The 24,480-nt window shown below is 44.1% G+C and overlaps 1 protein-coding gene across 2 annotated transcripts in view; it reads right to left on the minus strand.

Annotated features, from left to right (window-relative positions):
* Window positions 1–24,480, minus strand: part of ZER1 (zyg-11 related cell cycle regulator) — a 170,938-nt gene that overhangs the window by 102,341 nt on the left and 44,117 nt on the right. For both annotated transcript variants that reach the window (XM_029612340.1, XM_029612339.1), the window contains exons 9-10: window positions 9,312–9,527; window positions 9,182–9,223 (exon numbers count right to left, since the gene is read on the minus strand). In XM_029612340.1, coding sequence (XP_029468200.1) covers window positions 9,182–9,223; window positions 9,312–9,527 — 258 coding nt within the window. The remainder of the gene's footprint in view (window positions 1–9,181; window positions 9,224–9,311; window positions 9,528–24,480) is intronic.

Raw genomic sequence — 24,480 nt, forward strand, 5'->3', positions numbered from 1 at the left:
TTAGATCTAATTCTTAGTGGAACACAGGATTTGGTGAGAGAGGTAAGAATGGTGGGGCCGCTTGGCAATAGTGATCATAATCAGGCCGATTTAAAAAAACCCGCAGGAGAGCCAGCGCTCCTTGTTGAGTGCCCACTCTCCTGACGCGCGCCCAGGCACCTCCCCTGGGCGTGCGATTCTGTATTTAAATTAGGTCCCACGCTAATAAGGAGGCGCTAGGGACACTTTTATCGTCGTCTGTTTTCGAACCCGCTGACAGCCTCGGGTTCGGAAAACGGATGCCAGAAAAATTGATATTAAGTCGGAGGGTGTACAGAAAAGCTGTTTTTTCAGCTTTTCTGTACACTTACCCGGTGCCGTCTTTGGGCAGGCGTTAATTTCTGAGAGTAAAATGTACGGCTTGGCCTAATCCTCTTACTTTGCAGTCCACAAAAAGGATCCAATTTAAGTAATACTTAAATTATAATTTCCAACATTACTCTTTAAAGCAAACAGTTTAAACAAGCATACTGATTCATACTTATAGGATTCACACTGGATTATGGTGTTGGCTGGATTTCTAGCAACATATCAAACCACATCTGTTTTATCACTTAGAAAAGTAGTTAATTGAGAAGGGGAGAAAAAAACAAACGAATTACCCTTATAATTGATACAATATTTATAAGGGTGTTTAAGAAAAAACGTTGCTCCGATTTGGAGCACCTTCACCTTCAAAAGTAAAAACTGTCTCCTTCTCCTCTGAGTCTGTTTAGAAAAGTCTGGGTATACTCTAACACTTAAAGTCAGAAATTTCTCCGATCGGTGATGAAAAAATAATCTGAGTACCCAATCTTTATCTGACTCAAAAACAAATGTGGCCAGTAAAGTGGCCCCCTGCACTAAATCACTATCTGATGTTTCTATCATAGACACATTTAAATTAGGAGATAATACATCCATTGCCTGTGCCCCTTCTTGCATTACTGCATTTTCTTGCTTTTTATATGCTGGGATATAATAAACCTTAGCTAAGGGCGGTATTGCTGTTTCCGGAACTTTAAAAATCTCAAGCATATATCTCTTAAACTTTTCTTTAGGTGGTACGTGAGGCAGCTTCGGAAAATTAATAAAACGAAGGTTCTTTTTCCTATTTGCATTTTCTAAATTTTCCATTTTAACCTGTAAAATTTGATTTTCTCTTACTACTGTATCTTGTACCAATTTCCAATTATCCTGGTCTTTTCTAATTTTTTTCCATATCTTTTTGTTCTTTATCCTTATGTATCTCTATATTGGACACTCTGTCTTGTATAACATTAACTTTCTCTACTATAGGGTTAACTTGAGCAACAATAGAATTTTGCAAGCAAACAATTGCATCCATTATCACATCTAGAGTTATAATATTAGGCTTAACTATTTGTGAAACTGATATTTTAAGTAGATAGGCATTCTCTTCCATCTTTACTTGACACGGCTGATCTCCCCCATATACCATCTCCAGTGAGTCAGCCTGTCCCCGAGGGGTTCCTGTCCAGATTCCTATCTCAGATACTTCCACTGGCTCTGGACCTGCTTGGGTAGTATCTTGTCCTGCGACTTCCGCTGTTGAACTCCCCCCCATTGCTCCCTGGGTTCTGGATAGCGCCGGGTTGGCTGGTGGTTCCCTATAGATCGGGGATAGAGATAGAGAAAGGTCTGGTGGGGAGATCGTGATGGCTTCCTCGATTGCTCCCTTCACCTGCGCCTCATCCGATCTTTAAGTAAGCTGTATATATGTGTCCATAGGACCCTTTATGAGGGCTCTGGGGGCAGAAGCAGGATCAACCCTCTCCTTCACCCTCCTCTTTCGCACGGAATGAGGCATATTCCCAAAAAGTAAACTTAATCGGGCCAGTCCAGACACTCATAAACTGTAAAATTCTTGGATCCTTAATTTAAGGAGAGGAGGTAATAAAGAGGGTACTTACAAGATGCAAATCTGTCCAAAGCTGAACAAAGCTGAACTAAGCCACGTGCCCCTTCGGAGCGTGCAGCTTAGGCAACGCGCCAGCGGTGGCCGGACGCTGCAGCTAGGCCGATTTTATGGGCCTTCACTGCGTCTCCTCCCGATGATGATGTCGTCGTCGGTGGGCGTGGTCAAAATGCCCTCGGGGCCGGGAGAACCTCACCTCCGATGGTAGGAAAGAGTTTTTCAAATTTACAAGGAGCCTGAATATGATCAAATTTGAATTAATGATTTGAAGGGGGATAATAAGTAAATCTACAGCTAAACTTTCAAAAGGGAAACTTTGATAGAATGAGAAAAATAGTTAGAAAAAAACCGGACAGGTGCAGCTAGCTACAAAGGTAAAAAGTGTACAACAGGTGTGGACATTGTTAAAAAATACCACCTTAGAAGCACAGACCAGATGTATTCCACACATTAAGAAAGGTGGAAGGAAGGAAAAACGATTACTGGCATCCTTAAAAGGTGAGGTGAAAGAGACTATTTTAGCCAAAAGATATTCATTCAAAAATTGGAAGAAGGATCCATCAGAAGAAAATAGGATAAAGCATAAGCATTGGCAAGTTAAATGTAAGACACTGATAAGACAGGCTAAGAGAGAATTTGAAAAGAAGTTGGCCTCAGAGGCAAAACTCAAAATAAAAACGTTTTAAAATATATCCAAAGCAGAAAGCCTGTGAGGGAGTCAGTTAGACTGTTGGATGATCAAGGGGTTACAGGGGTACTTAGAGAAGATAAAGCCATCGAGGAAAGATTAAACAATTTCTTTGCTTCAGTGTTTACTGAAGAAGATGTTGGAGAGATACCCATTCCGGAGAAGGTTTTCATGGGTGATGATTCAGATCAACTGAACCAAATCATGGTGAACCTGGAAGATGTGGTAGGCCTGATTGACAAACCGAAGAGTAGTAAATCACCTGGACCGGATGGTATACACCCCAGGGTTCTGAAAGAACTAAAAAATGAAATTTCAGATGTATTTCAATTAATTTGTAACCTATTACTAAAATCATCTGATGTACCTGAAGATTGAAAGATGGCCAATGTAACCCCTTTATTTAAAAAGGGATCCAGGGGTGATCTGGGAAACAATAGACTGAGTTCAGTGCCAGGAAAAATCGTGGGAATGTTATAAAGAAGAAAATCACAAAACATTTAAATAGATATAGCTTGATGGGACATAGCCAACATGGATTTACTCAAAGGAAGTCTTGCCTCACAAATCTCCTACATTTTTTTTTTTTGAAGGGGTGAATAAACATGGACAAAGGTGAACCGGTAGATGTGATGTATTTGGATTTTCAGAAGGCGTCTGACAAAGTCTCGCATGAGAGGTGGGATAGGAGGCAATGTCCTTTTGTGGACTGCAAGCTGGTTAAAAGACAGGAAACAGAGAGTAGGATTAAATGGTCAGTTTTCACACTGGAAAAAGGTAAACAGTGGAGTGCCTCAGAGATCTGTACTTGGACCACTGCTTTTTAATACATTTATAAATGATCTGGAGAGGGGTAAGATGAGACAGGTGATCAAATTTGCAGATGACACTAAATTATGCAGAATAGTTAAATCTCAAGCGGATCATGATGAATTGCAGGAGGACCTTGCAAGACTGGAAGATGGGGCTTCCAAATGGCAGATGAAATTTAACGTGGACAAGTGCAAAGTGATGCATACAGGGAAAAATAATCCTTGCTGTAGTTACACAATATTAGGTTCTATCTTACGAGTTACCACCCAGGAAAGAGATCTAGGCTTCACAGTGGATAATACATTGAAATAGTCGGCTCAGTGTGCTGTGGCGATCAAAAAAGCAAACAGAATGTTAGGAATTATTAAGAAGGAAATGGCAAATAAAACGGAAGATGTCATAATGCCTCTGTATCGCTCTATGGTGAGACCATACCTTGAATACTGTGTGCAATTCTGGTCACCACATCTCAAAAAGGATATAGCTGCACTAGAGAAATTGCAGAGAACGGCAACCAAAATGATAAGGGGCATGGAATGGCTGCTCACTGAGGAAAGGCTACAGAAGTTAGGGCTGTTCAGTTTGGAGAAGAGATGACTGAAGGGGGATATGACAGAAGTCTACAAAATCATGAAAGAACTTGAACAAGTTAATGTAAATCGGTTATTTAATCTTTCAGATAATAGAAGGACCAGAGGGCACTCCATGAAGTTACAAGTACCTCATTTAAAACAAATCGAAGAAAATTCTTTTTCACTCAGCGCATAGTTAAGCTCTGGAATACATTGCCAGAGGATGTGGTTACTGCAGTTAGTGTAACTGGGTTTTAAAAAGTTTTGCATAAGTTCCTAGAGGAAAAATCTATAAACTGCTATGACAGTAATTAATAAGCAATAGTAGCTTGTGATTTATCTAATGTTTAGGTACTTGCCAGGTACTTGTGACTTGGTTTGGCCACTGTTGGAAACAGGATACTGGGCTTGATGGACCCTTGTTCTGACCCAGTATGGCATATCTTATGTTCTTATGAAGAAACCATAAGTGACCAAAATGGATGGGACTGTACATATTGAAACATCCTGTTCCACCCACTGGCCCTGCGCCGACTGATCTTGCCACACCACCCTCTATCTAGAGAGGCTTACATCGGTGGTGACTATTATCCAATTTGGAATCTCCAATTCCGCACCACGCTCGAGATTGGTGCAAGTAAGCACCATGAAAGACTGTCCCTGGCTTCCCCCTCTAATAGAAGAGGAAGATGAAACTCTTCCAATAACGGATTCCAGCGGAAGAAGGGCCCCCTGCAGAGGCCGCATATGTGCGAATGCCCAATGCATTAATTCTAATGTTGATGCCATAGAACCCACACCTGTAAATAGTCCCAGACCCTGGATACCGAAAGCTCTAGCAGAAGCTTAATCTGACTGCAATTTCAGCAATCTCTCTCCATGAGAAATACTCTCTCCGATAATGTGTTGAACTGAGCACCTAGATACTCCAGAGTTTGTAAGAGGGCTAAATGGCTCATTGCTAGGTTCACCACCCATCCTAGAGACTTTATTTATTTATTTAGTTAGTTAGTTAGTTAAAAATGTTTATATACTGCCTTTACAAACAGAGTTTAGTCAAAACAGTGTACAATATCATTGAAAAAAAAACATAGAAATATAAGTATAAAATAATAAATAAAAAACAATATTAAAAATTACAAAAAATATATAATATAAAGTGATTGTCGACAGTACAAAAGGTACTGACATTTGATTTTGCATGAATAAGTCAGTCATCCAGCTACAGATACACCAATACACCCTCCTTTTGCAATGTGGCTGCCCCTACCACCATCACCTTGAGGAAGGTACATGAAGCTGTCGCCAGCCGAAGGGAAGGGCTCAAAACCGAAAATGTTCCCTTAGGATCATGAAACTCAAGAATCTCTGTTGCTCTGGTCTGATGGCTATGTGCAGATATGCTTCTATCAAGGTGAGAGATGCCAAGAACTCTCCCTTGCATACCGCCGCTATGACCGACCTCAGAGTTGGATCTCAGAGTTTCCATGTGGAAATGGGGAGCCTTGAGAGCTGCATTTACCTTCTTTAAATCCAATATCTCTTGAATTGAATACAGACTCGGGCTACGCCGAGCATGTTCAGGGTCTGAGCCAACAAACTCAGCAAGACATCTCTCTGAAAAAAGAAAAAATCTGAGCAGAGTCCAAAGCGGCTCTCAATCATCTGCAATTTCTCCCTCTTCAAGACGAGAGAAAGCCTCCGATGTCTCATGATCCACAACCCCTTGAACATTACCAGGGACAGCCTCCCTGTGGCATTTGATGGTATATAACTTAGCGACGGTCTAGAAAAGATTTAAAATAAATAAATAAATTTGCCCGCCGTGACTGACAAATGGGAGGCCTGAGCACGTTATCCCTACATAATAGGTTGCTTTGCCTTCACTGGGCACCCCTGTAGAAAGATCTGAAGGCCCTGGAAACATTCCGTCTAGGAGGAGGAGAATGTATCTATAACAGAATCCATAGGCCCAACCTTGCTCTCTCCAGCCTCACTCGGGGAAGATTCTACCCTCGGGAACAAGGGAGGAGAGCTGACCATTGCCTCGCTTCACACTCCACTTCTCCTCTAGAGACACCAGAGGCCGATGGGATGTCCCAACATGGGCAAAAGCTTTAGTAGTGAAATCGCTTTGAGCATCTACATAGCACTAACACAAATGTAAAGAGAATGAGGATTGAACTGCTATCAGATGCCAAGTCTCACAGACAGCAAAGCACTTGGACTTGTTCATCCCCAGTGCCTAGCTCTCCTGAACTTCGGCTCTAGGCGGCCTCCTGTGCACACACCTATGCCACCTGGATATACATGAACACCCCTCCAGGATGCACAGAAATACGCATTCAAGACTAGGTTACAGCCGTACATGCACAAGTACATGCGCAAATATGCACTTATATAGGCCACGGTTGTAAGCACACATACGCAAAAATACGCACTCGAGTTTAGGAGGCAGTCTTATGCACATGAGTACCCGTGCAAATATGCACTCCAGTCTAGGTCGCAGCCTTACGTGCTCAAGTACCTGCACAAATATGCGCTCAAGTCTAGGTCGCAGACGTACACACTTAAATCTAGGCTGCAGCCTTATGTGCCCAGGTCCCAGTACATGCAACCGCCGTGCGGTGAAAATGCGCGCACACGCCTACGCATGCAAGAAAGAACTGCTGCAGTGGCCTACCACACGGCTAAGTAAAGCCTACCTGCACCTTCAGCGCATTTAGGCCCGGATCCATTTAACATCCGGCACCGGAAATCATCAGCCTGAAGAGCTTCTTAACAGCTCAGGCCTCTTGACTGGCTGAGAATCCATGGAGACTGAAGCCAAGAGCCAGCATCTCGCTAAACATGCTTAGCGCATATGCAAATTAAAACTGGCAGAAGACCTCTACCAGAACTGGAGACTCCTCCTCAGTGCAAGTGTCTCTCTGCACTTCTGTGGGACAGGGAACTGCCGGCGATAGTTAAGAAGGGGATTCCCCTACCTCTCTCGCCAAAGCTGCTAGGGAATCGAAAATAGCCACCGTTTCCATGATGCAGACCTCCAAATGCTTTTGCTACATGCATACTCTGTCCTCCCTGCACCTGCGGCACCACCAGCGCCTCAATGGCAAGCAGGGGAACAGTCCCTCAGCACCAGGGAGCCAACACCCGGTCTCTTCTGCAGGCAGAGAAGCTGCTGAAAAACCCCATCACTGAGTTCCCCGGAACCTCGCTGCTGCACACATTACTCTATCTAGTTTTTTGTTCTTTTTTTTTTTTTACTCTCTGAGAACAAATAAAGATACACAGAAACCAATACTTTCTTTTGGTGCAGAGATTCAGGTTCCAGGAGCACAGGCCACATGGCAGATCAGAAAAGAGCCAGACCTCTGGCTAAATCAGTCTCCATTTGCCAAACTTTAATGATCCAGCCCAGGGCAAACCATATAAAAGAGATACTTCCCTGCTCCACTGGGCTTGCAGTGCAGAACTGCCAGAAGATTCCACCGCAGTCTCGTGGGAGATGAGGGATCTGGACCACCAGATGTCCACCTCACGGAGCTTGGACTGAGCTATTAGAAGGGTCACCAACTCCCTGCTCATCTGCCTCAAACCAGAGGGGATGGCCCCACCAGGACCTCACAACCGCCTGGGAGGATCCAGAAATTTTGTCTTTTAATTTTTTTTCTTTCTCTCCAGACTGCAGGTTTTACACCATCTATCATCTGCTGGAGACAGAAAAAAATTGAGGGACTGCAGGTGGCACACTGGGTTATGTACAGTGTCAGTGAAATTTTCTCTGTCTCCATCTACTGGCAAGGAGGCAAAACCCAGAGGTCTGGACTGATCTGGGTATGTAAGGGAACCAGATATCTTTGAAGATATTCGGTTAAGAATAAAATTAGCCAGCCAGATATACCCGATATTCGTATAGGTTAGCCGGATATCTTAGCCCTTCCTTGGAATGCCCCCGTAATGCCCCTTTATTATCCAGCTATAATTTAGCCAAATAAATGGTTGAATATGCCATATTTGCCTTTTACATGGACAACTTTTGAGTTATCCATCTAAATGGCTTTTGAATATCTACCTCATACTTTCTAACAGCAGAAACACATGTTGAAGTCAATTTTCAGAAAATGCTCAGTGTCTAAATTTTAGGCACTTAGCTAGGTATATTTCAGTCAAACTTAAGATTCTAAATTTTTTGCTGAAAATTCAACTAAATTTAGGTTCTTAAAACTTAGTACCCTAAATTTAGACCTAATATTGATTTTCCTATATCTAGGTATCTAACTCCCTAAATTCATCAAATGCTATAAATTTCATATGAATAATGCCCGCGATAAGGAAAAAAAGGGGGGGGGAGGAGAGAGAGAGAGAGAGAGAGAGACTCTTTATAAGGCTCTCATATAAGTCAATCTATTTAGATCACTGTAGGAGGGTCATCTAATAACTCAAGATGAGGTTTTGGTGGTGGGCTAGGGTTTTGGGGCCAGTTTTATATGCACAGTCAGACGTATGAACAGCACAGTACACATCAGTGAAGATTTGATATGATTTAGAATGAGGAAAGTTACACAAAGATGACATTTCTACAATTACTCTTGCCCTAGCTTGACGCATTCTCTACCTGGCTTAACGCCAGAAAAAAAGGTGTAGTTATTTCTGGCGTTAAAACGTGCAATAACATGTGTTACCCTATCGCATGCAACGTTAAAATGTCCCTCATTTTCATAAACCCCACCAAACTCCTCCACATTTTGACTAAAATTAAAAAATTTGCATACGCATCTCGCGATGTGATAAATAATGCATGCATTATGGCGTTATTACAGGCGTTAGGGCCCTAATGCCCGCGATAACATCACAATGCATTTTGACAAATAATTCTGTAAGTTAGCTGTCTTGTGCTTAAATCAGTTCTAAGCCTCTAACTTTTTTTTTCCCTATCCTAATTCCCCCATCCCCTGCCCAACCACCCATTTGTTATATTCCTAAATTTAGAAACTCAGCCCTTGTCAATTCTCAAAGGGGTTGATTTAGGTCCTTACAGTTAGATACCATCATTTTTTGAGAACTGACCCACTGCTGCTTGGCTGTGCCACCTCTTCCTCTACCATACCTACAATTTAAAATCCATTGTTCTAGAAAGTGAAGACTCACCGACTTATCCAGCAGCTTTTTCTGAATCAATTTCAGCATAGTCTGCAGAAAGAGAAAGAAGAAAGGTGACAGCAGCAGATTTTGGAACCATCCCCTGTCTCTCCTAGCTGTTCCCTACCTTCATACTCACCATCACAAATCCCATCTTGCCCACAGCCTCCTTGTGGTCATTGTCCACCTGGCAGACAAGGGCATTGCAGAGATGCACAGCAATGCGCTGGATGGACTCATCCTGGCGAGAAAGGTTGAGGATGTTCAGCAGCAGCTCATTCACACGGCGGTACTGGAACTCCAACTCCTCTGGGACACTGAAGTTACACAATGTCAGGCAGCAATTCCGCTGCACCTGGGCATGGCACAAGGACAGCACAATAAGCACAAAGAGACTGTAGGACACTCTGGGATGCATACACATACACAGGACAGATGGAGCTCTCGTGACAAACAGGAAGATGGACAGACACATCTCCAAGACACACACATACAAAAGAAAGGAAAATTGGTTCTTACCTGCTAATTTTTGTTCCTGTAGTACCACAGATCAGTCCAGACTCCTGGGTTTTGTCTCCTTTTCAGCAGAAGGAGACAAAGAAAGTTTTGCAGGCACTGCTACATAACCTGGTGTGCTACCTGCAGTCCCCTAAGTACTGATAAGTACCCAAGCCAAAATATTAACAATACTAATAATAAATTAATCTCCCCCTGAACGAGCAATAGTAAGTGGAAACTTAGAACAGATAACTCTGCCCACACTAAAAACATGCAGGACTAACAAAACCTGTGCCATTCTTCAGACTTATTACAATAACAGATTGAGTGGACTCTCTAAATCTTCCTTCCTCAACTGGGCAGGACTCTGGACTGATCTGAGGTACTACAGGAAGGAAATATTAGCAGATAAGAACCAATTTTCCTTTCCCTGTATGTACCCACATGAGTCCAGACTCCTGGGATGTACCAAAGCTTCCCTAAATGGGATAGGACTGCGAGAGTACCGCTCAAAGTACACTCCCACCAAAACCCATGGATTCTGGGGCCTGGACATCCAAACGATAATGCCTGGCAACCATGTGCAATGACCTCCAAGTGGCCGCCTTCCAAATCTCTTGCGATGAAACCTGTTGACATTCAGCCCAGGAGGCTGACTGGGAATGGGAAGAATGGACCCATAACCTCTCCAGGACAGGGCAACCCTGACAGATGTACACGGAACCAATGGCTTCCTTCAACTACCGCGCAATCATGGCTTTCGACGCCTTATGACCTTTTTTTGCACTACTCCATAGCACAAAAAGGTGATCCAACAACCGGAAGCTGTTAGTGACCTTAAGATACCACAACAATGCACACATTCAAGAGTCGCAACTCTCTCGCATGAGGCACTGTAGCATCCAAATTTGGGAAAGCCAGGCGCTCTAACGTCTTACTTAAGTGGAACAACGATACCATCTTCAGCAGAAAAGAAGGAACCGCCTGCAAGGAGACCCCCAAATCCGTAATCCTCCAAAAAAAAAAAAAAAGATCTCTACATGACAAGGCTTGAAGTTCCGAGATCCTTCTAGCAGAAAAAATTGTCATCAAGAAAACCACCTTTAAAGTGAGATTTTTCATATTAGTCCTTCTAAGAGGCTTGAACGGCGCCACACACACATGCTCTTAAGGACTAAGTTAAGACTCCAAGAGGAACAGAGCTTCTGAACTGGAGGGTGCAAATGCTTCACCCCCCTGGAGAAAACATACCACATCTGGATGCACACCTAGAGCCGCTCCCTGCACCTTACCTCGAAGACAGCCCAAAACTGCCACCTGAACTCTGAGGGAGTTAAAGGACAAACCCTTCACCAACCTTCTTTGCAAAAAGGTAAGAATATGTGCTATGGAAGCACGCATAGGGATAACCCATTGGTCCGTACACCAAGCATCAAAAACTCTCCAGACCCTCACATACACCAAGGAGATGGAAGTCTTTCTAGCCTGCAATAGAGTAGAAATGACAACCTCAGAATATCCTTTCTCACTTAAGCGTTTCCTCTCAAAAGCCAAGCTGCAAGACAGAAGTGGGCCACCTGATCTGAAAATATGGGACCTTGGTGCAGAAGCCTTGGCAGATGACCGAGCCTCAACGGTCCATTCACCGCTAGGCTGATCAGATCTGCAAACCAAGGCCTCCGAGGCCACTCCAGAGTGACCAGAATTACATCTCCCAGCTGAATCTCCACTCGCCACAATATTTTGTCCACCAGCGACCATGGCAGAAACACATAAAGCAGAATGTCCCGTGGCCAAAGAAGAACCAAGGCATCGAACCCCTCTGCTTTGTGATCTCTTCTGCAACTGAAGAAGCATGGTGCCTTGGCATTTCACTGAGTTGTCATTAAATCCATGTGGGGTCTGCCCCATCTGCAACGGATGAAGGGCATTGCTTCCTCCAACAACTCCCACTCTCCAGGATCTAGCTGCTGTCAGCTGAGATAATCCACTTCTACATTGTCAGTCCCATATATGTGAGAAGCCACTACCAACGCTAGATGCTGCTCCACCCAGCGGATTAGCTCCCCAGCTTCCTGAGCCACCGCTTGACTCTTGGTACCACCCTGTCAGTTGATGTAAACCATCATTGTCGCATTGTCTGACAAGATTCTGACTGGACAGCTGCGCAAGAGAGGAAGAAACACTCGCGGTGTCAACTGCACCACCCTCGTCTCTAAGCGACTGATGGACCACAACGCTTCCTCCGCTGACCACTGGCCCTGCCCCAATTGAGCTTGGCAGCCTGCTCCCCAACTGGAGAGACTGGCATCAGTGGTAACCACCATCCATTCCGGTACCTCCAAGTCCATCCCGCGACACAATTGGCCGCGACCAAGCCACTACAAGAGACTGGACCTGGTTAACTCCGTAAGCGGTAGTAGTAGATAAAATTGCTCTGACAACAGATTCCATCAGGAAAGCAATGCTGCCTGCAGAGGCCTCATATGAGCGAACGCCCAAGGAATCAGCTTCAAAGTAAATGCCATGGAACCGAGAACCTGCAAGTAATCCTAAACCCTGGGCACTTGGTTCTCCAACAGCCTGTGAACTTGTGACTGCAATTTGACCATGCGCTCCTCAGAGATAAAAATTTTACCCACTCTGGTATTGAAATGCACCCGTAGAAACTCCAACAACTGAGAAGGGGAGAGATGACCCTTGAACAAATTCACTATCCATCCCAGAGATCGCAAGCACTGCAGCACCAAGTCCACCGCTTGTTTGCAAAGGACCTCTGACTTTGCTTGAATGAGCCAGTCGTCCAGATATGGGTGAACCAGCACACCCTCCTTCCTGAAAGCTGCTGCCACCACCACCATCACTTTGGTGAAAGTCCTTGGAGCCGTTGTAGATCAAACAGAAGGGCACAAAACTGAAAATGGCTCCCGAGGATCATGAGCCGGAGAAAACTCTGATTGTCTGGCTGGATCCCTATGTGCAAGTATGCCTCGGTCAGATCCAGAAAAGCCAAGAACTCTCACTTGCACACCGCTGCGATGACAGAAAGCAGAGTCTCCATCCGAAAACGAGGAACTTTGAGAGCCACGTTTACTTTCTTTAAGTCCAAAATTGGATGAAAAGACCCCTCCTTCTTTGGAACCACAAACTAAATGGAGTAGCACCCCATTCCCCGTTCCTCTAGGGGGATGGGAACAATGGCTCCCAGCATCTGTAGATAGTTGATGATTTGCTGCACCACTAGCTTCTTTTGACTATGGCGCAAGGGGAGACCATGTACACGTCCCTTAGCGGACAAGCAAATTCTAGAGCGAAACCTTGTCCTATCACACTTAATACCCACTGGTCCGACGTGATCTTGGCCCACTCCTCGTAAAAAAGAGTCAACTATGACTGGAACTGAGGAGTGGGTCGGCCTCGAATCATTGGGCAGATTTGGCTCCGCCACTACCCTGGCCAGAGCCATCCCCGTTCAGCTTTCGGTCTCAAAAGGACTGGTTCCAGGACTGCAGCCTCCCCGAGGCCTGCCACTGAAGCCCTACCTTGCCAAAAATGCTTGTGCCCTCGAAACCGAGAATGCAAAGGAAAAGAAACTTTTGGCCCTTTAGGCTTATCCTCAGGTAACTTGTGTACTTTATTCTCCCGCAGATGCTTTATCAGCTCCTCCAAGTCCTCTCCAAAAAGCAGCTTTCCCTTGAAAGGCAATGCACCCAACTGAGACTTAGAAGAAATGTCCACCAACCAGTTTCTTAACCCAAGAAGCCTCCTGGCCGAAACTGCCAACATCATCATTCTGGAGGAAGTCCTAATGAGGTCATACAACGTAACGGCTCCATAAGTGACTACAGCTTCCAGCCACTCAGTCTGCTTGGACTCCAAGATAGACAAGGCTTTGTCAGCCTGCAACTGCTGCACCCATCGCAGCCCAGCCCGAATCATAAGCATGGATGCCAAGAGCAGACATCTCAGAAATCTTCTTAAGATAGAACTCAAGCTTTCTGTCCTGCAAATCCTTCAAAGTTGCAAAACCGGCCACCAGAATAGTTGTCTTCTTAGTAACTGCCAAGATGGAGGCATTCACCTTCAGGACTCTCAGGAGTTCCAGCATGTCCTCAGGCAAAGGATATAACTTATCCTTCAAGCCAGTCTCCAGAATATCCCACTCCCTGACCACCAATTTGTTAACTGACTTATGGAATGGAAAGACCTTCACTGGAACCTGTAAGCCATCCATGACTGGATCCACTTCCTCCTGATCAGACTTCTCTTGCGGAATCTTTATGCCTAACTCCACAAGAACATGGGGATCAGGGATTCCAACTCTTCTTTGTGGAACAGATGAACCACCTTTGGATCGTCCCCGTCCACAGCCAGGACGTTCCCCAGCCCCTCATCCGGACTCTGTCCCCCAGGGAAGGATCCTCCTCTGCAGGGCGTTCTCCAGCCGGAACCCCCCTGTTCGGAATCATCAGAAAAATTGTCCTTATATTGATCTTACACCCTCAGTAGCCTTATTGAATTCTGCATACCCTCAGGGGCATAGATCTCTCCAACAATTTATTAAACTAGTGGCTACTGCGGCTCGATGTGAAATTGCTTTTCACTGGAAAGACATGGCCTTACCTACGCTGGTTAAGATTCAATCCCGTGTTTCTAAGCTTTTTACTCTTAGTAAAATAACGGCCTACAGACGGAAACAACTGGGGTTATTTCACCGTATCTGGAATCCTTATTTACTTTGGAGACAGAATCAGCTGGTTGCCTGAACTGTTCTTTTTCTTTTATATTCTGTAACAGATAACATTACACAGAACCCGGTTTGACCTTAATTTCTGTAAGATCCCAAGAGAATGGGGGGGGGGGGGGGGGCGGATTTAAAGAGGCAAACAGAGATCAAGTTACTTTATCAGTTTATTCATTTTGTTGATTGTGACTATTTGTACAACTATGGTTACATTTTGTTCTTTGTTGTATTGTATATTCTGCTTACTCTTTCTCAAATAAAGTTTAAATTACAAAAAAAAGACAAAAAAAGAAAAATCGTCCTTCGCAGCCTCCTGCGCAGGCACTGCAAGGACTTGTCGGACCCTGGTAGCCCCAGAAGCCCCTGAAAGCCTGGACGTCTTCTTGGGCCATGGACTCTCCGACGCCCCCTGTTTAGAAGCATGCTATCCCATGGCCTTCCAGGCCAAATAAGCTTTGTGCAGCAAGAGAACGAAATCCGATGAGAAGGTAGAAGAATCATGAGACCTCCCCCAGGAGTTCCTTGTCCTCCCCCCAAACTGCACCCCCCTGGGCCTCCTCAGGGCTCAGATCAGCCGGGGTCAGCTGAGATAATCCACTTGCACATTGTCAGTCACAGATATGTGAGAAGTCACTATCAACGCCATATGCTGCTCCACCCAGCGGATCAGCTCCCCAGCTTCCTGAGCCACTGCTTGACTCTTGGTACCACCCTGTTGGTTGATGTAAACCACCGTCATCGCATTGTCTGACAAGATTCTGACTGGACAGATACTCTCCCTACCTCCGCAGCCTCTGAAGCAGCCGCAAAAGTAGCTAAGATGACTGCCGTTCCCGCAATCACCAGGAACCTGATGCAGCCGAAGACCTCCCTGGACCGTGCTGATGCTGCTGTGGCCACTCCCAAAATGTCTTCTCTTCCAGAGAAGCACCGGGAACACTGGCTGGCTCTAGAGAGGCCCATCCTTGTCTCCCACATGCAGTGCACCTGCAACTGAGTGGCATGCTTCGAACCTACTGAGACCGTGCAGCACATGCCTGAGGAAAAGAATCTGCGAGAGTCGCTGAAGTCGATCCCCTGTCCGGCGTCGGCTCCACTCTGCCACTGTTGACAGGGAAGAAAAGAAACTTTTTTTTTTGTTAAAGATTTCCTCACTTCTTTTTTTTTTTCTTTGAAAACTTTACTAAAAAGCCAAAAAAGGACTTCCCTGATATGAAGAATGGCAGCAGGCTCCACTAATCCTCCTGGAGGTGAGGGAACTGGATCCACCAGTTTTCTACCTCCGGCGTGGAAGGAACAAACAACCAAGGGTCCCCAACCCCTTGCTCGTCTACCTCAAAACCAGGAGGGATGGCCCCATCAGGACCTGCCAACCTCCTGGGAGGAAATTCTCCAATCTTCTTCTTTTCTTTTTTAAACAGATTCAGAACTGCAAGTTTTGCATCTCTACCATAAGCTAGAGACAGAGAAATACTGAGGGACTGCAGGTGACACACCAGGTTATGTAGCAATGACTGCAAAACTTTCTCTGTCTCCATCTGCTAGAAGGGAGGCAAAACCCAGGAATCTGGACTGATCTGAGTATGCACAGGGAACAGAGAAATCCCAGAACATATAGGTACGGAGGGGTCTTGGGCACTCTTATGCAGGTCCTAGTGAATCATGCAAGTATAGGGAGGAACTCAAATATGAAACTGCAGACCTGCTTCTGGTAACCCAAAATCTATCAAGCAAATCTGCCTCTGTACCTAAGGATTGGAAGGCACTCAATATAACACTAATTTTCAAAAAGAACTCTAGAGACGACACAAGAATGAGCTTGATATCGGTGATAGGTAAATTGGTGGAAGCTATTGTTAAGAACAAAATTATGCGTCATATGGCTTAACTGGGAAGAGTCAGCATGGATTTATCAAAGGAAGGTTATGTCTTACTAACTTATTATGCTTTTGTATAACAGCTTGAGCATAGGACAGGCAAATAAAACTTGTAATAAATAAATATTATAATTCTTTGAAGGTATGAATAAGCATTTGGAAAAGGAAATTACAAAAGCCATGGGATAGTAGACATGTCCTGTTGTAGATTAGTAACTGGTTAAAAGATAGAAACAGAGTAGAACTATATGGTCAGGTTTCCTGGTACAGAAAGGTAAATATTAGAATGCTTCAGGGATCTGTACTGGGACCAGTATTGTTTAACTTATTCATTAATGATCTGAAAAAAAAGAAGCAAAGAGTGTAGGCATCAAATCTGGAAATGACCCAAAATATTCAAAGGAGTTAAAACAAAAGCAGATTGTAGGGAATTGCGTGAGAGTATTACAAGGTCCATGTTCAAAAACATTTAGCCAGCTAACTCAGACGTTAGCAGGTAAATGAATATTTGGAAATATATCCAGCTAAATTCTAGCTTCCTAATAAGTTAGGAACTAGAATTTAGCCCCCTAAGTTAGAGGTATTCCAGGGGCGTAGCTGGAAGGAGTTGAGTTAGCTGGCTAAGTAAACTGGCTAATTCCAATATTCAGAGTTAGCTGGCTGACTAACAGGCCGATATAGTAAAAGTCGCGGGAAAGTGCCCACTCTCCCGGTGCGCGCACAGGCCACTCACTTGTGCGCGCGATTCAGTAAAAAAAAATATTCAAATTAGGGCCCGTTGTAAAAAAAGGCGCTAGGGACACTAGCGCGTCCCTAGCGCCTCTTCTTTGACAGGAGCGGCAGCTGTCAGTGAGTTTGACAGCCGACGCTCAATTTTGCCGGCGACGGTTCTCAAACCTGCTGATAGCCACGGGTTCGGAAACCAGACTCCGGCAAAATTGAGCGTCCGGTTTTCAAGCTGCGGGCCAATTTTAAATTTTTTTTATTTTTATTTTTAATTATTTTTAACTTTTGGGACCTCTGATTTAATATTGCCATAATATTAAGTCAGAGGGTGTACAGAAAAGCAGTTTTTACTGCTTTTCTGTACACTTTCCCGGTGCCGGCAGAAATTAACGCCTACCTTTGGGTAGGCGCTAATTTCTGAAAGTAAAATAAGAACATAAGAAATTGCCATGCTGGGTCAGACCAAGGGTCCATCAAGCCCAGCATCCTGTTTCCAACAGAGGCCAAAACCAGGCCACAAGAACCTGGCAATTACCCAAACACTAAGAAGATCCCATGCTACTGATGCAATTAATAGCAGTGGCTATTCCCTAAGTAAAATTGATTAATAGCCATTAATGGACTTCTCCTCCAAGAACTTATCCAAACCTTTTTTGAACCCAGCTACACTAACTGCACTAACCACATCCTCTGGCAACAAATTCCAGAGCTTTATTGTGCATTGAGTGAAAAAGAATTTTCTCCGATTAGTCTTAAATGTGCTACTTGCTAACTTCATGGAATGCCCCCTAGTCCTTCTATTATTCGAAAGTGAAAATAACCGAGTCACATCTACTCGTTCAAGACCTCTCATGATCTTAAAGACCTCTATCATATCCCCCCTCAGCCGTCTCTTCTCCAAGCTGAACAGCCCTAATCTCTTCAGCCTTTCCTCATAGGGAAGCTGTTCCATCCCTTTTATCATTTTGGTTGCCCTTCTCTGTACCTTCTCCATCGCAACTATATCTTTTTTGAGATGCGGCGACCAGAATTGTACACAGTATTCAAGGTGTGGTCTCACCATGGAGCGATATAGAGGCATTATGACATTTTCCGTTCTATTAACCATTCCCTTCCTAATAATTCCTAACATTCTATTTGCTTTTTTGACTGCTGCAGCACACTGAGCTGACGATTTTAAAGTATTATCCACTATGATGCCTAGATCTTTTTCCTGGGTGGTAGCTCCTAATATGGAACCTAACATCGTGTAACTACAGCAATGGTTATTTTTCCCTACATGCAACACCTTACACTTGTCCACATTAAATTTCATCTGCCATTTGGATGCCCAATCTTCAAGTCTTGCAAGGTCCTCCTGAAATGTATCACAGTCTGCTTGTGATTTAACTACTCTGAATAATTTTGTATCATCTGCAAATTTGATAACCTCACTCGTATTCCTTTCCAGATCATTTATATATATATATTGAAAAGCACCGGTCCAAGTACAGATCCCTGAGGCACTCCACTGTTTACCCTTTTCCACTGAGAAAATTGACCATTTAATCCTACTCTCTGTTTCCTGTCTTTTAACCAGCTTGTAATCCATGAAAGGACATCGCCTCCTATCCCAGCCTAGCCCAGCTTGGCTGCACATTTTACTTACTGAATCGCGCGGGAATAACTAATAGGGCCATCAACATGCATTTGCATGTTGCGTGCGCTATTAGTTTCGGGGGGTTGGCCGCGTGTTTTCGACGAGCTATTACCCCTTACTGAATAAGGGGTAAAGCTAGCACGTCAAAAACGCGCAGCCAAACGCGGGTTAACAGTGCACTCCGTCGGAGTGCACTGTACTGAATCGGCCTGTTTGCTAGCTAAGTCTGGCCGGGCCAAAGAGCTGTCCTAAAGTTAGGAGGCTATAGTTAGGAAGCTAATTTTAAGATGGCTGGCTATATTCAATAGTGTGGTTTCACTACTGAATTTTACTTCCAATGTTAACTGGATAAGTTTATCCATTCAGACTCTATCTGAATATGGACCTCTACAAGACTGGGAACTGGGCATATAAATGGCAGATGAAATTTAACTTGGATAAGTGCAATGTGATGTACATAAGGAAAAATAATGCCATCTATGTGTATACAATGCTTGGTTCTGTGGAGTCGCCACCAAGGAAAGGGATCATGGTGCCATTGTGGATAATATGTAGAAAAGGAAAATTGGTTCTTACCTGCTAATTTTCGTTCCTGTAGTACCACAGATCAGTCCAGACTCCTGGGTTTTGCCTCTCTTCCAGCAGATGGAGACAGAGAAAGCTTTACTGACACTCCTACTTAACCACGTGTGCCACCTGCAGTTCCTCAGTATTTAACTGTACCCAAGCAAAAAACTAGGCAATCAAAAAATCTTTCCAAAACTTTCAAAACCTTAAAAGCGTTTCTTTCTTTTTTTTTTTTTTTTTAACAAGTCTGAATTCAATATTATAAAAACAGAATGAGCAGACGACTCTCCCCCTTTACAGATCAGGCGGGTTCTGGACTATTCTGTGGTACTACAGAACCAATTTTCCTTTTCATGTACGTACCCAGATCAGTCAAGACTCCTGGGATGTATCCAAGCTCCTTACACAGGGTGGTACCTGGAGAGCCCCCCTCACAGAACACTTTCTCCAAAAGATGGGGAACCCGTGTCCCACACATCCAGCCAATAGTGCCTTGCAAAAGTATGTAGCGACTTCCATGTCACTGCTCTGCAAATTTCCTGCAGAGAAACTAGCTGCGCCTCCACCCATGAGAGTGGCCTGAAAACGAGTAGAATGAGCACGCACCCCCTCAGGAACCGACCGACCCTTAGTAATATAAGTGGATCCAATAGCTTCCTTAAGTCAACGCACAATAGTAGCCTTAGATGCCTTCAAACCTATGTTTGGCCCACTCCACAGAACAATGTATTTATTTATTTAGATTTATATTCCGCTTTTCGCACTTTTTTCAGCGCTTCAAAGTGGATTACATTCAGGAACTGTAGGTATTTCCCTATCCCCAAAGGGTTTACAATCTAAGGGCCAGATTTTAAAAGCCCTGCGCGTGTAAATCTGGCCAGATTTACGCGCGCAGGGCACTCGCACGCCGGCGCATCTATTTTGCATAGGCCGTCGGCGCACGCATAGCCCCGGGACGCGTGTAAGTCCCGGGGCTATGCGTGCGCTATGCATCTTATAAAATCCAGCGTACTTTTGTTCGCGCCTGGTGCACGAACAAAAGTACACGCGCGCATAAATTTATAAAATCTACCCCTAAGTTTGTACCTGAGGCAATGGAGGTTAAAGTGACTTGCCCAAGGTCAAAAGGAGTGACAGCAGGACTCAAACGCTGGTCTCCTGCTCTAACCACTAGGCTACTCCTCCACTCCAAAGTAAAGCCGTTGAAAGATTAAGGTATCAAATTGAAGGATGAACATGTCAGAAGTGGGATTCGAACCCACGACTCCATCAGGAGACCAGAACACAAAGCACAGAGAAGAAAGAACACTTATGTTCCACACCTTAGACCACTCAGTCATCAAGGCAACTTGATGAACAAAGAGATGATACAACCTTCTGAAGTTATTAGTCACCTTGACATATCTCAATAGCACTCTTCTGACATCCAACAACTTGAGCTCCCTCACAAGAGGGGCAGAAACATCCATCTTAGGGAAAGCGGGAAGCTCCATTGTCTGATTCACGTGAAACGCGGAAACCACCGTAGGTAAAAAAAAGTATGTACTGTCCACAATGACATCCCCGGATCTGAAATCTGAAGGAACGGATCACGGCAAGACAAAGCCTGCAACTCGGAAATTCTCCTAGCCAAGCGTATGGCCACCAAAAAACCAACTTAAGAGTCAAGTCCTTAAGAGTAGCTCTTCTGAGAGGTTCAAAGGGAGCTTCACACAAACCTCTGAGGATCAGATTAAGATTCAAGGATGGACAAACCTTCCCTACCGGTGGGCGTAAGTTCTTTGTCCCCCAAAGAAAGCAAACCGCATCTGAATGAGCCGATAAAGTAGAGCCCTCTATAAGAACATGCCATGCTGGGTCAGACCAGGGGTCCATCAAGCCCAGCATCCTGTTTCCAACAGTGGCCAATCCAGACCGAAAAGAACCTGGCAAGTATCCAAAAACTAAGTCTATTCAATGTTACTGTTGCTAGTAATAGCAGTGGCTATTTTCTAAGTCAACTTAATTAATAGCAGGTAATGGACTTCTCCAAGAACTTATCCAATCCTTTTTTAAACACAGCTACACTAACTGCACTAACCACTTCCTCTGGCAATAAATTCCAGAGTTTAATTGTGCGTTGAGTGAAAAAGAACTTTCTCTGATTAGTTTTAAATGTGCCACATGCTAACTTCATGGAGTGCCCCCTAGTCATTCTATTATCTGAAAGAGTAAATAACCGATTCACATTTACTTGTTCTAGACCTCTCATGATTTTAAACACCTTTATCAATTTTGCCTCAAAGACAACTCAGAGCTGCCACTTGGACCCTAAGCGAGCTCAGAGACAACCCTTTGATAAAATCTTCTTTCAGAAAAGGCAAAATGTCAGAGACTGAAGATTTGAGAGGCCGAACCGCGCTAGAGCAACACCAGGACTCAAAAACTTTCCATACCTGAACGTACGAAAGATTAGTAGATCTTCTCCTAGCCTGTAACAAGGTAACAATGACCGCCTCAGGATAACCCTTATGTCTCAAACGCCACCTCTCAAAAGTCATGCCATTAGACAAAATGAGCAGACTGGTCTGAAAATATGGGTCCCTGATGAAGCAGGCCCTTTAGGTGACTAGACGAATTGGACCATCGACTGCCTATTTGATTAGATTCGCGAACCACGAGCAACGTGGCCACTCCAGAGCCACCAACACCACTTTGCCCTATTGCCTCTCTATACAATGCAACACCTTGCCCACAAGAAGCCAAGGAGGAAAGACATAAAGTAGAACCCCTTGAGGCCAAAGCACTACTAAAGCATCGACACCCTCGGCCCTGTGCTCCCTTCTGTGACTGAAAAACCGAAATGCCTTGGCATTCTGATGAGTCACCATGAAATACATGTTCTTATGTTCTTAGGATAGCCCCACCTCTCGCGAATAAGCTACATGGCCATCAATTCCCACTTGCCTGGATCCAACATCGTGCGGCTCAAGTAATCCGCTTAAACGTTTTTGACCCCAGCAATGTGTGACGCCGCTATCCGCTCCAGGTGTTGCTCCGCCCAAAGAATCAACTCTTGCGTCTCCTGGGACACTGCTCAGCTCAGCCCATGGATTTAACTACAATATTTGAATCCTCACAAGAAATGGTGATGACATTAAGAAGACCATTACTGGTTTCTTTTGCATTCCTTATGGATAGAAACAACATATTCAAACACTTCTTTAGAAACTCTCAAGCTAATTTCTTTGGACAGAAAATCTGGTGTTATCCCTCACTATTTCAACTCAGCCACTAAACAAAGGAATCTCCTTTGAATCATTCAAACCCATCATGGCCTCTGAGATCCATTTGTTACTTAAGAAAATGAAACCTTCCTCCCACCCCTTTGACCAAATACCAACCAAGCTCCTCTTACTAATACCGGACACTATCTCCAAAACACTGGCGGACATAATCAACTGTTCCTTATCCCGAGGACTGTTTCCAGAGGACCTTAAACTAGCTTCTCTTAAACCGCTTCTAAAGAAACCGAATCTAGACCCCAAGGACCCCAATAACTACCGCCCAATCTCCAATCTCCCATTCATTGCCAAGATCATGGAAAAGCTTGTCAACACACAACTCTCCAACTACATTGAAGATCACAAAATACTGTATCCCTCCCAATATGGATTCCGTAAAGCTTTAAGCACGGAAACTCTACTCATATCCCTGACAGACCACATCATCATGGGTCTCGACAAAGGCCAATCCTTTCTACTTATTCTCCTAGATCTCTCGGCTGCTTTTGACACCGTTGACCACACCATCCTCCTCAATCAACTGTCAAACATAGGAATAACAGGTTCTGTACTATCCTGGTTCAAAACATTCCTCAGCAATAGAGGATATAAAGTCAAAATCCACAATAAAGAATCATCCCGCTATACCTCGTCTTTAGGAGTACCGCAAGGTTCCTCACTTTCCCCTACGCTCTTTAACATTTACCTTCTCCCGCTCTGCCAACTGCTTACCCGCTTGAATCTAACACATTTCCTATACGCCGACGACGTGCAAATCTTGATTCCCATTAAAGAATCCATCTCTAAAACACTTGAAATTTTTTACTTTTGCCTTCGAGAGATCAATCTCCTTCTTACTAGTCTAAATCTGATATTAAATACAGCCAAGACAGAACTTCTTTTCATCTCCCCAGAAAATAGTAACGTCTCTGTGTCTTCCAACCAACCTTCTTACCACCCAAACAAGGGACTTAGGAGTTATTATTGACAACCATCTCAACTTAAAATCCTTCATCAAACAAACAACAAAAGACGGCTTCTATAAATTACAGGTTCTGAAGAGAATCAAACCTCTCCTTCACCTGCGAGACTTCAGAACAGTACTTCAAGCAGTAATTTTTTCTAAGACAGACTATTGTAACTCTATCTTACTTGGACTCCCTTCCGCATCCATCAAACCCCTTCAGATGCTCCAGAACTCGGCTGCGAGAATTCTGACTAACACGAGGAGAAGAGATCACATATCCCCCATTCTGAAGAACTTACACTGGCTGCCAATACACTTTAGAATTATCCACAAATCCATTACCATCATCTACAAAGCTATCCAACACCATGCTATGCTTGACCTACAAATCCCACTCAGACGACACACCTCCACTAGACCCATCAAAGAAGCTTATAAAGGATCACTTCTCGTCCCTCAAACCAAAGCTACTCACCATTTAACTTTTAGAGACCGAGCATTCTCCACAGCCGGACCATCAATATGGAATTCTATTCCCCCGGATCTGAGACAAGACCCATGCCTACCCACTTTCAGAAAAAGGCTCAAGACTTGGCTGTTTAAGCAAGCCTTCCCAGATTCCGTTTGAATGACAACTACATCCTCTAAGAGACTTCACAATATAATGTAAATATTTATTCTTTAACTGATCAGTTTTCTTGCTCCAATTCTTTCCCCCAGTTAGACTTTACCCTGTTCTAATGTAACTTTATGACCTTCGCACTTGTTAATGTTCTGTTATTTGACGCACTCCCCGTTATATGTAAACCAGCATGATGTGATTTTTAATCACGAATGCCGGTATAGAAAAACTTTAAATAAATAAATAAATAAATCCTGACTTGATTAAGGCGACACAATTAAGAAGGAAGCTGTTTCTCAATATGAGGGGGGAAGTGATCCAAAGAGGCGCTAGGTTTAAATTACAATTTCCTTGTAAATGTAGAATAATTTTTCAACAGAATTATATTTTCTTTGATCCACAACA

This window comes from Rhinatrema bivittatum, chromosome 8 (genome assembly GCF_901001135.1).
Source record: "Rhinatrema bivittatum chromosome 8, aRhiBiv1.1, whole genome shotgun sequence".
In the NCBI taxonomy this organism is placed as follows: domain Eukaryota; kingdom Metazoa; phylum Chordata; class Amphibia; order Gymnophiona; family Rhinatrematidae; genus Rhinatrema; species Rhinatrema bivittatum.